Genomic DNA, 12,222 nt, shown 5'->3' with positions numbered 1-12,222 from the left:
AACGTCTAGAAGGTGGAGAAAGGGCAAATTCTGCTGATAAGGAAGAGGAGCGGCTGCTGGTATCTAGGGGCCAGGGCGGGCCTGCCTCCTATCTGGGCCTGCAGCTCCCTGGAGCACATGCTCAGGGAGGGCCTGAGTGTGGACTGTGGGGAGCTGGGGGAGCCCTTGCATGGAGCCTGGGAAAGGCCATCAGGAAAAGTTCAGGGGTCAGATATGCCCCGAGGACCCTCCAGAGAGAGCTGGCTGCGGGCAGGATGGTGGGAAACCCCGCGGGATGGCCCTTCTCTGTTCACGGGGTCACCGTGGGTCAGCCCCCACAGCCTTTCCAAGGACACGCCTGGGCCCCGAGGTCGGAACCAGCCCGCCCTGTCTCATCCCCACTCAGTGCTGGGCCTGACTCACAGGAGGCCTGGGGGGTGATGAATGAATGCATGCCGACGGGGCCACGCGCCACTCTGGGTGATGGGCCTGGGTGCGGACAGACCACACACAGTCACGTGGGACATCCAGTGCGCGTCCAGGTGGCTGTGAGTGGTACTGATAAGAACAAGCCAGGGGCCGTTGGGGACGGGTTCTTCTGGCCACTCTAGGGCAGTGCGTGCGCCAGGAGCGAGCAAAGAATCCAGGGAATCCTGAGCTGCCGCCGCCACTCCCTTCTGCCCCCTCTGGACTGCGGAGCAGCGGGCCCTCTGAGTCACGTGGCTTTTCCCAGGCTGACTTCCGGAATTGGATCGCCAGGCCTTTCTTCCTACACATCTCAGTCCGTTCCCACCAAAGCTGTCGTTGACGCCTTGAAACCGGAGCGATCCGAACGCGCGCCTCTCAGCGTTCCCGCGGACTCTGCCCACCCACCGAGTCGGTTCCAACTCAGCCGCCCCCATGCACGACAGACGAAGCTCCGCCCAGACCCACGCCATCCTCAGTTCTGTGTGAGCCTGTGGCTGCAGCCAGCCACGTGTCCATCCATCTGGTCGAGGGAGGCCGTCCTCTCTAGCTGCCTTAACGCTTGACCAGGTCATTGAATGGAGTGATGTCCTTCCCCTGCGCCTGGTCTCTCCTGACACCGTGTCCAGTCTCGAGATCCGTGCTTCGAAAGAGCATTCCGGCTGTACTTCCGCCAACACCGCTCTGGGCCGTTCTTCTGGGGGGTACCCGGTGCTACCAGTATTCAAAGGCATTTTCCAGGCACCCGGCAGGAACTCAGGATCGGCGCTTGTTGCTGGGGGCTAACAGTCAATGCTGATGCATGGTGACCCCATGGGACAGGGTGGAACTGCCCCAGGGGGTTTCTGAGCAGCTGCCAGCCACGTCTTCTTCAAAGTCTCTTTGTGGGTTCCAATAGCCACTGAGTGCTACACTGCCATGCCACCGGGGCGCCATCATGCACGCTGGCAGACGGGTGTGAGTTAGACCAAACTCACTGCCATCCAGTCGATTCTGACTCGCAGCGACCCTCTAGGACAGGGTGGAAGTGTCCCTGTGGGTTTCTGAGGCCGTAACTCTATGGGAGCTGAAAGCCTCATCTTTCTCTCTTGAAGAAGCCAGTGGTTTAGAACCGCTGACCTCTCAGTTCAGCAACCCAGTGCATAACCTGAGATGTCAGCCTGGCTCCTTAGCAGCACATGGGTAACAAAAGATGTTTTGGGATGTTTGGGTTTGGCCCCTAGGAAAGAGTTCTGAGGCAAGCACAGCTGGTCACCCCTGTCAGGCCCCTCCTGCCCCTCCCAGGCTCCTCCTCCCTGCCAAGAGGCCTGCCCCTGCTTGACCCCCTGGTGCCCGGAACGTAGCCTGCCTTATCTTTCAAGGCTCTCCTCAGATGTCCCTTCTGGGCCACTTCCACAGAGGCCCAGGCCATGCAGAGCTAACGGGAGTGGTCAACTTACTGGTCACTGGCAGCCCTTCCCTAACTTGTGCGCCCCCTCCCCCCCCCAGCAGCTCATCAGCACAGGTGTACCTTGGAGGTCCTAGGGACCCAGCTGTGCCCACTCCAACCTGGCCCGCTGGTCCTGGGCAGTTTAATTAATAAATGAAGGATCGGGTGGCCACTGAGGCCACCCTGGCCAAAGAAAACTCCTCCCACCCCACGAACGCTTGGCCAGTGACATCAGGGACCCAGTCCCTCTCTCCCCTCAGCTTCTGACAGCCCCGCATTCACATCTCTACCTCTTTACTGAGCTCCTGGCCTGGATTCTGGAAGACCCCTCGACTGGAAGTGGTTGGCGGGTTTGGTGGGGAGGCCCCGACCGGCCCAGCCCTGCCCTCCTCAGGCTCCCATCGGCGCTGGAGGCCGGCCTGATCAGCCCCTAACGGAGCCTGTCGCTGTGCAATCAGTGCTGACTCACAGCAAGTGGAGCAGAACTGAACTGCGCCTCGATCTTTGCCGAAGCTTGTCACCAGGCCTCCTCCCACCGGAACGCTGGGCAACTGCGAGCCCCAGACCTCTGGGTGACTTGTTGATGGCATGCTGCCTGAGCCACACAGGGACCCTCGGAAGACAACCCCCTGCCACCGAGTCCATTCTCACTCAGTGACCCTAGATGGCCTCACACCCACAGAGAGGCCTCGGACCTTGAGGCTAGCAGCCACACCAAGCTTCTGAGACACCGGCTCGGAAAACATGCAGCGTTTCTAGGGGGACCCTCCAATGCAGATCAGCCAGTGCATTTGGGCTATTTGCCCTAAGGTCAGCAATTCGAACCCATCCACCGAGCCTTAGGAGAAAAGTGAGGCTCTCTACCCCTATAAAGGGCTACAGTCTCAGAAACCCCCAGGGGGGGTTCTGCCCTGTCCCTCAGGGTTGCTATGAGTGGGAAAGACTTGATGGCGGTGCATTTGGTCTGGAGAGACTGAAGCAACAGCCTCACCTGGTGAGTTTGAACCGCCGACCTTGTACTTGGCAGCCTGGTGCCTAACCCACTGTGCTACCAGGCCTCCTACCATCAGCAGTAAAGAGAGTTCCCCTGTAGCGCCCCCCCCAGCCTTCCCCACTTGCCCTTTCTCAGGCAGCCAGCACTGCGTCCCTGTGGTTCTTTGCTTACACGGCCTGAGCTGATAAACTGATAGAATTGACAGTGATTAACGTCTGTGTGACTGCAGAGATCAGGCGCCCTGGTTGGACAGACAGGGGAACCCCTGAGACTATGACCCACAGTCACCCACCCTTCAGTCCTGGAAATGAGCTCACACACCCCTACCCCACCCCCGTGACTCAATTTTCAGCCCAACAAAACCCCAGGTCTGTAAGGGGAATGATAGCACCAGGGAGGCTCACACCCCTTTCAACAGCCAGCCACTGAGCATTTATTTCCCCAGGACTGGGCACAGAGGGCCAGGATGCGAGGGAGGGGGAGTGGGAGCAGGGGGGAGAAATGTGGGATGGGGGGTGGTCCCTGGGGACGGGAATTGCAGTTGATGTGAGGAAACAAAGTGTGTGTGAACTGCACCACGGGAAACTGGCTGGCCCGGTAAACCTTGGCCCAATTCCCAATGAAAAGTCAAATCAAGTCTCCGTTTGGTCGGCGTTCTGTGCCACGGAGCCCTGTGGGTCATGTCATGAGGCGCCCTCATGGCACGATAGTTAAAAGTGCCCCACTGCTAATCTCAGAATCAGCAGTTCAAACCTACCAGGTGCCCCTTCAGAGAAAGAGGAGGCTGTCTGCGTCTGTAAAGATCGACGGCCGCCTTGGAAACCCTGTGGGGTAGTCTTACTCTGTCCGTCGTGGCCGCTATGAGTCGGGATGGACTCCATCCAGGGCAATGGTTTTATGATGGCCTGTTCCCAGTCTTCATCCTCCGGTTCAGCTGTGAACAGAAACGCCACAAGCAGGTGACTCTCCCCTCGAGGTTGAGGAGGCTAGAATTTCAAGAGCAGGATGCCAGCTCCAGGAGAAGGCCCTGTATCCCTTCAGCATCTCTGAGCCCAGCCTGCCTTGGCGATTAAACTTTGCCCCCAGGTCTAGGAGGTTCTCAGCACAGGGACCCCAGGGTCCAATGCATGCACTCCATGACCTTCCTCTGCTCTCCGTCTTCCTCTGTTCTCTCCCCTTGTCAGATCAAAGGTGACACAGAACATGCCCCAGGGAACCTCCCTGGCATTCAGGCCTGCTGCCTCGGTCAAGGGTGTTGCATCGGATGGGCTGGTTACAGGGGCTGTGGGGTGAGATGGGGGATGTTATTGGTATGTAACTGCCGACCCGCTGAGAATTCTGGCCCAGCCAAGCTGACCATAGTGAAGTGGAACCGGTGTTGGGGGATTCCACTCAATCCTTGATGCTCATCTTTTAACCAATGCCTTTTATCTCTCCTCTCCTTTTTTTCCATCTCATAAAAACAGACACCCTGAAAGGCCCACCAGCCTCCATACATGCAATTCAGCGACGCTGGTCCCATCCTTCTTGTTGGGGCACCATTGTCCTCGTTTCCCAAACTGCCCCACCACGGGCAACCTGCCTCTCCACCACCCTCACTGCCAGCAAGTGGCTTCCGACTCGCAGCAAGCGGCCTCCTGGGATGGAGTAGAACGCCCCCCCTCCACCCCACCCCACCCCATCCATGGGCTTCCCAGGCCTTGACTCTGTCTCTACAGGAGTAGAAAGCCTCACCTTTCTCCCAAAGAGCGGCTGGTGGTTTCAAACCCTTGACCTTGCAGTGAGCAGCTCAACGTGCCGGCCTCCAAAAAGCCAACATTAAAAATAGAAAACTCACTGCCATCACAGCCGCCCCCTGTGAGTTTCTGAGATGGTGATTCTCTGCTGGAGGAGAGAGCCCGTCTCTCCCCTGGAGCGGCTGCCAACATTGCGGCCCCATGTGCAACCACTGCCACCGGTCCCGGGCCTCCCAGGCGCCTTCATGAACCTAGTGCTCCAGCTCCCCAAAGGGAAGCTCTCCTTTTCCCCACCGTCCTGGCTCCTGAGGGAGAAAGACAAGGCTTTCCGCTCCCGTAAAGCATTGCAGTCTCAGACACCTACAGGGGCAGCTCTTCCCGACCCGGTAGGGTCGCTGTGAGTTGGAACGGACTCGGTGGCAGCGAGGGTGGAGTTTTTTGGCCTGGCTCCAGAGACTCACGGGCCAGTGCCGGCCAGCACATGCCCCCTGCAATGCCCTACGCCAGAGCGAGGCTGCCAGGCAGGCTCCCCTCGGTGTCACTGTGGACGTGAGATCGTGCACTGTCCGCCCTGCTGTGGCCAGTTTTGAGTTCTTAAGGCCCAGATGGGATGTGGCACCTGTCCTGAGTTAGTCCTGTGGGTCCTAGCTTTGGCGTTTTTACAAAGAGCCACAACCCCAAAGCCCTGATATCCACATGACCCTCTCCTCCCTCCCCTCCCCACAAAATGTAAAGAAACAGGTGGGATTAATATTGAAGTATTGATGTCATCCAGTCCATCTGGAGCAGCGTCATGTCAATGTGTAGTCAGCATTCTCCCGCAAACATGTTTCATGCGCTCTCTGGCCTCTTGTCTCCTCGCTCCCGGTAGGGAGCCCTCGTGGTGTATCCCTAATGCATTGCCTTGCGAACCATCAGGCTGGCAGTTCAAACCCACCAGCCACTCTCTGGGAGAAAGATGAGGCTGTCTGCTCCCGGAAAGAGTAGAGGAATCGACTTGACAGCAGTCGGCTGCTATCTTTCGATTTTAGGTTTGCCCTTTATGAAAGTCGACAGTGTCTTTGATTTCTCTCTTGTTCAGGGTGGCTGGTGGGTTTGAACTGGCGTGGTTAGCAGCCAAGCACTGGACCACCACACTACCAGGGCTTGTTGGTCCTGATGATGACGTGCTTCACTGCGGTGGTGTCACGTGGTCGAGGGCTTATGAGGACTTCCGAGGCCATTGTGGGGCTGTAGAGGCCATCGTTGGGGTCCAGGGGCAGGATTTCTAGAGAGGAAGGCTGCATATTTGCCCACGTGCCAGAGTATTCACTTAGCCAATCGTTCATTCCTTCATCCATTCACTCCCACGTGAGCCAAGGGACTACAGGTCATGCAGCGGGTCAGGACTGACCCCCAGCCGACTGGACGTTCAGTGAGCACCTCCTGTCTCCCTGACATTCAGACGCTGAATGAGAGAGCTGCGTTGTGGGGAGGCTTTGCAGAGGTGGCAGTGGGGTGGGGGACTGAGACTCAGGCTGGGCTCAGCAGCAGTGCTGGGAATGTTCTAGAACTAAGCAGAGGCCAGTGGAGGTGCTGAGGGTGAGGCCAGGGGTGGCAGCCCCCTTTGGCTGGTGTGAGGGGTGGCTCATGGTTGGGAACGGGTCCAGGCGGGTAGGGATGAAGTCGGGGGGTGGGGGGACAAGACTGGGGGGGCGGGCACCATGTGTCTGGAAGGGCATGGCAGGCAGAAGAGGGTGTGGTAGGCATTGGGGGAGCCTGGGCCGGCTGTGGCGGGGCGTGGGTGCTTTCTAGAGGTGGCCTCCAGAAGGTAGGCTTGTCAGGAGAGGGATAGCCCCCTAGACGAGTGGGGTGGAGGCAAGGTAGGGACCAGTGGGAGGAGACAAGGCCAGCACCCAAGGGCCTAGGGAAGAAGAGGTGGTGGGACCATCATCAGTGGGGGGCGGGGCAGGTCTGGGGGAGACGCTGGCTCAGTGGCGGTCCGTCGTTCAATACTCAGTGGACAGCACCTGGGGAGCCCGACCTGGGGACTCTGTGGGTCCATGGCTGGCAGGCTCCTTGCTGGGGTGCAGCGGGAGCTGAGTGGGGAGCTCAGACCATGGTGGGACTAGGGAGAGTCCAGAACGGGGTGGGAGGTGTGCCGTTGCACTGGGATGTGGGGCCAGGGGTGGCACCACCCCCAAAGCCCCAGCTCCAGAGCCAGTCTGGGTCAACGGGGCAGCCTGCCCTGCCGGCTGTGGCCGGGCCCTCACCGCCCTCCCTGGCTGCTCTGCTCCCCCCACCCCCCAGGTAAGAGCAAGGAGGCTGAGATCAAGAGGATCAACAAGGAACTGGCCAACATCCGCTCCAAGTTCAAAGGTGGGGCCTGGGGCAGGTACGCCTGGGTCTGGAGGTGGGGAGGAGGGGAAAGGGGCTGGCCACCTGAACTTCTGGTTTGTAGGTGTGACTGGTGCCTGTTTTTTGCCCCCTTGCCTGCCTTTCTCTGGCCCCAGGGGACAAAGCTCTGGATGGCTACAGTAAGAAGAAGTATGTGTGCAAGCTGCTCTTCATCTTCCTGCTGGGCCATGACATTGACTTCGGCCACATGGAGGCTGTGAACCTGCTGAGCTCCAACAAGTACACGGAGAAGCAGATTGTGCGTCCGGGGAGGGGCGGAACCTGGACCCCCGGGCTGAGGGAGGAGGGGCTGGGCGTCCAGGGCTCTTGCAAATGAGGGAGGAGGGATTGGAGGCTGAGGAAGGAGGAGGAGGGGCTGGGGACCTGGACCCCTGGGCTGAGAGAGGAGGGGCTGGGCACCCAGGGCTCCTGCAACTGGGGAAGGAGAGGACTACAGGTACTAGGACCCAGAGCCACGGGTCCTCAGTGCTCAGCCCCCACCCGGCCCCTCCAGGGCTACCTGTTCATCTCAGTGCTGGTGAACTCGAACTCAGAGCTGATCCGGCTCATCAACAACGCCATCAAGAATGACCTGGCCAGCCGCAACCCCACCTTCATGTGCCTGGCCCTGCACTGCATCGCCAACGTGGGGAGCCGCGAGATGGGCGAGGCCTTTGCCGCTGACATCCCCCGCATCCTGGTGGCCGGGTGAGACTGGGGTGGTGGTGGTGGGGCGGCCAGGGTGGATGCTCCCACAGGGCCACTGCAGTCACCCCACAAACCAGGGTGCGTGTCTGACTGACGGGCCCTCCATTTCTGGGACAAAGGAGGGGATGACCACCAGGTGTGTGGGTGGCCAGTGTTTGTGGAGCACCTACTAAGTGCCGGCATGATGCTGGCGGCTGAGTGAGAGCCAGGGCCAAGATCAGCGTCTGTGTTGATGGTGTGACGTCCACCACCTCCTCGGGAACACGGTCCAGGGTAGGAGGCCACAAGTTGCTCCAGTCCCTGCAGGATGACAGGGCAGCTCTGCTCTGCTGTTGCGTGCCCCCCCATCCACCCGACTCTGACCCCCCAGGCCCAGTAGATCCATCCTGTGCTCCTGGGCCGTGCTCCCCACAGAGCAGACCATCAGCTCTTTTTCCCGTAGAGGCGCTGGCTGGGGTCGAACCCCTGACCTTCCCCCTCAGCGCCACAAGGCTTGGGTGCGCTAGGTGTCTCATGAGTGCCTCAGCCCAGGGACCAGGATGGGCTGGCCAGGGACTGGACAGAGACCCCAGTGAGGGGTTGTTGTGGCCCAGGGGAGAGGCACAGAGGGCAACAGGGCCACCACGGGACAGGCCTGCAGAAGGAGGGGCCCTTGAGCATCGGCAAGGTGCCAGGTGTTGCCCAGGCCACAGGGAGGCCACAGTGAGCAACAGAGCACCAGGTGTGCACAACCTCCAGGCCGACAGGTGGTGGGGACGCAGGCAGGAAGAGGAGCCTGTGGTTGTTCAAGCCGAACTGCCCTCCGGGGCTCTACGGCCGCCGGCTCTGGGACGGCAGATGGCCCGGTTTCCCTCAGAGTGGCTGGGTGGATGCGAACTGCCAACCTTCCAGATGGCAGCGGAGCATCCAAGCACTACTCCCCAAAAGTCAGCCTCTCTGTCAACATCGCCCGGGGCTGATTTCTGTGAGGCCAGGCCAGGTAGGCCTCTGCCCTTCTGCCAGCCCTCTCTTGGCTGGGCAGCAAAGTCAGGGCAGTGGCCACCCAGAACTCGCAGGTGAGGCTCATGATTCTGGCGCTCATGCAGTAAGTGAACAGGTGACGATTCAGGTGAGGTATGTCCAGGAGGCAGGTGTTTGTTCAGTCGGTCGGGACAGTTTCTTCTCTGCTGGGCCTGCAGGAGGCCCCTCCCCTCCCCTCAGCCTCATGGCCTGGCCTCCGCCCTGCCCAGGCACTGCTGCTAAGCTCCTGCAGGGCTGCCAATAAATGCCCAAGAAGCCTCAATCTGATGGCCCTCAGCCCCAGTTCCGTGGACCAGCAAACCGAGCTCCCCCGGTTAAGGGCCCAGAGGCAGCCCGCTCCACAGACCAGCCTCCTCCCCAAAGCACCCGGCTTCTCTTGCTCTGTGGGCTGGGAGGTCCCAACAGTAATCACAGTTGCTGTCGTGTCCGTTCCAATTCACGGCAACTCTGCAGGACAGGCTGGGACCGCCCTATTCCGTCCCAAAGGCAGGAAACCTTACTGAAGCAAGCGGCCTCATCTTTCTCTCCCGGAGCCCCTGGTGGACTCAAAGTGCCGCCCTTTGGGGCGGTTGTGGAGAGCTTGAACCACTGACCACTGCACCACCATAGAAGCTGAGCTGGGTCATCGTGACAAATGCTTTGGTAAAGATTACCATCAGAAAGTCCCTCGTTAGCCATTCCCTTCCATTCAGGATGAGGTCACACATGCCCCGTTCCAGGCTCCACTCCGCCTCCAGGGGGCGCCACTGGCAACATGCAGACGGGGGCATCCGCAGCAGTGCCCGTGTCCGTCCGGATCGTCATCCATCTCCACTGCTGGCCGGACGGAGAGCTGGGTAGCCAGGGCCGGAAACCACTGAGCCATCCTGACTCCCGGCGAGCGTGCCCCTGCCCTCACAGTCTCAAGGCAGTGACCTTCGGAAGCAGACCGATTGCCGACCTGGCTTGTGCGGTGCCTCTGGGCGGGGTCTACCTGTGAATCCCTCACCTGGGAGTCCGCCTGTCGGGCCTCTCAGGAGCCCTAGTGGTCTCGCCTCCTGCCCCTGGCCTCCATCGCCTGCCCTCTCATTGCTCCTCCCCAGACCCCTCGAAGGCAGCATGCATTTCGCTGATGTCTGCAGATACAGGGCCAGACAGGCCTCCCTGGCAACCACAGCCTGTTTTGCCGAAGAAGAAGCTGGGGTCTAGGGCTGGTGGGCCTTGGGGACTGGATCCCGGCCCGCTGGCTCCTGTCCTTCTCACCACCCTGCCTGGGAAGGGCACCCGGAGAAGGGCTGGCTCTGACCCCCACCCGCCCACCTGTGTCCCCCACAGGGACAGCATGGATAGCGTGAAGCAGAGCGCTGCCCTGTGTCTGCTGCGTCTCTACAAGGCCTCGCCAGACCTGGTGCCCATGGGCGAGTGGACGGCCCGAGTCGTGCACCTGCTCAATGACCAGCACATGGTGAGCTGTCACGCCCCACAGCCCCGTGCCCCTACTGCCTACATGTTAGCCAGGACCGGACCTCTACCCCCACGCTCTCCTGTGGCACCCTTAGGTCCCCATCTTCACCTCCACATCCGCCCCAGGCACCATCAGCCCTCCTGCCCGCTTGCCAGCTCCACACACACCTGGATGTCCTGGCATCCTGTCCCATGTCCCCATCACATATCACACAGCTAGCCTCTCAGGAAATTCTAACTTCTGCCCCTGACACCCAGTCATTCCCCCACAACTCCCATGCCCACCCCGCCCCCGCCCCCCAGCACAGAGATCTGACCTCTGTCCCCTCTTCACGCTAACCTCTGTTAAACTCACAGCCCTCTTTAGCAGCCCCTCCCATCCCGGTGCCCCCTTCACACTAGAGCTCACCCCGACCACGGTCTCTGCTCCCAGGGCGTGGTCACGGCCGCCGTCAGTCTCATCACCTGCCTGTGCAAGAAGAACCCCGACGACTTCAAGACCTGCGTGTCCCTGGCTGTGTCGCGCCTGAGCCGGGTGGGTGTAGCCTGGGGGCTGGTGCCCTGGTACCGTACCCTCCCCTCCGCCTGCTGCTGCGTCCCCTGACTCAGAGGCAGTTGGCCCAGAACTCAGCCCAACAGCCTGTCTGGGTTCACCCCCAGCCTGGCCAGCTGTGTGACCCTGGGCAAGTAGTGTCCCCCCCTGGGGCGTCGGCTGCCTCCTATGGAGAGTGGGGATGGGTGACGCTGGGTGCCAGAAGGCAGGTTGTGAGGTCCAGTCTGCCCGCTCCGCGCCCCCCCACCAATGCCCCCACTCTTTGATTCCTAGAAATCTTTTCATCTTTTGACCTGTGGTTTTAGCAAGCAGGGCCCGATGACCTGGGTTACCGCTTTCACAGCGTGCTGCTGCCCTCCTGAGTCCCTTCGTTTCCAGTACTCTAGTGGGGCTCTGGTGGCACAGCGGTTACACGCTGCGCTGCTAACCGCAAGGCCAGCAGTTCTAAGCCACCAGCTGCTCTCCCGGAGAAAGGCTCTGGCCCTACCCCTGTAAGGAGTTCCAGTCTTGGAAATATTTTCTAGATGTTTATTTTCTATTGAGCCCTTGATGTCACCTCTTCTCCCCCGCCCTCCCTCCCCTGCCTCACACTCACACCACAGCTGTTTGCTTTGGAGCGTGGACTCTGGGACCACGAGGGGGCGTCTGGGCCAGGCGCTCTGCTGGCTTCTGGTGACTGCAGCCCAGGACCCCAGGGCACGTGTGTTCTGGCTGCCTGTGGTCTCTTCTCACCGCGGCCTGGAAGGACTAGGTCACTTCCTGTGAGCTGACCCATCTGAAAGACCTTGTCCCCAAGCTGGGGCTCGACCCCATAGAACAGATCTTTCAGGGGACAAGTCTTGACCCCCCTATCCAGCTGGTCTAGCAAGAGCCAGAGCATCTGTACTGGGGTGGCTGGTGGGGGCAGTGTCTGTGGAGTTGGTCCCAGCTGGGTGAACGAGGGCACCGCACGCCCTCTGAGCCTCACTGTATGGGGGTGCGGACCCAGCCCCGGTGGCCCCCTGCCCACTGGCGCCCTCCTCTCCACCGCCCCAGATCGTCTCGTCGGCGTCCACCGACCTCCAGGACTACACCTACTATTTCGTCCCCGCCCCCTGGCTCTCCGTCAAGCTCCTGCGCCTGCTGCAGTGCTACCCGCCCCCAGGTACTGCCGGGCTCCCCCAGACCGCACAGCCACACTGATGCTTAGGCACTGGGCATGCGCACCGGGAGGCACAGACACACGGAGGCACACAGACATCCGGTGCAGGCACACGTACATGCACACCGGCAGGCAGGTGCACCTCGGCCGGCTGCGCCCCTGGGGGCCCTGAGCAGGAGGCCCAGCCCTCACTGGTTGTTGCCCCCTCAGAGGACGCAGCTGTGAAGGGGCGGCTGGTGGAGTGCCTGGAGACCGTGCTCAACAAGGCCCAGGAGCCGCCCAAGTCCAAGAAGGTGCAGCACTCGAATGCCAAGAACGCCATCCTCTTCGAGACCATCAGCCTCATCATCCACTACGACAGGTGCTCAGCCCGGCGGG

The 12,222-nt window shown here is 60.7% G+C and overlaps 1 protein-coding gene across 2 annotated transcripts in view; it reads left to right on the top strand.

Annotated features, from left to right (window-relative positions):
- AP2A1 (adaptor related protein complex 2 subunit alpha 1) overlaps positions 1-12,222 on the top strand; it is a 23,919-nt gene that overhangs the window by 5,696 nt on the left and 6,001 nt on the right. For both annotated transcript variants that reach the window (XM_004710445.3, XM_030886251.2), the window contains exons 2-8: positions 6,893-6,961; positions 7,096-7,238; positions 7,494-7,687; positions 10,022-10,151; positions 10,584-10,685; positions 11,739-11,847; positions 12,055-12,205. In XM_004710445.3, coding sequence (XP_004710502.1) covers positions 6,893-6,961; positions 7,096-7,238; positions 7,494-7,687; positions 10,022-10,151; positions 10,584-10,685; positions 11,739-11,847; positions 12,055-12,205 — 898 coding nt within the window. The remainder of the gene's footprint in view (positions 1-6,892; positions 6,962-7,095; positions 7,239-7,493; positions 7,688-10,021; positions 10,152-10,583; positions 10,686-11,738; positions 11,848-12,054; positions 12,206-12,222) is intronic.

This window comes from Echinops telfairi, unplaced genomic scaffold (assembly GCF_000313985.2).
Source record: "Echinops telfairi isolate 266 unplaced genomic scaffold, ASM31398v2 ScPeMD7_655;HRSCAF=1070, whole genome shotgun sequence".
Lineage (NCBI taxonomy): Eukaryota > Metazoa > Chordata > Mammalia > Afrosoricida > Tenrecidae > Echinops > Echinops telfairi.
Note: the sequence above shows the minus strand (reverse complement) of the source record. Positions and strands in the feature narration are given on the sequence as shown.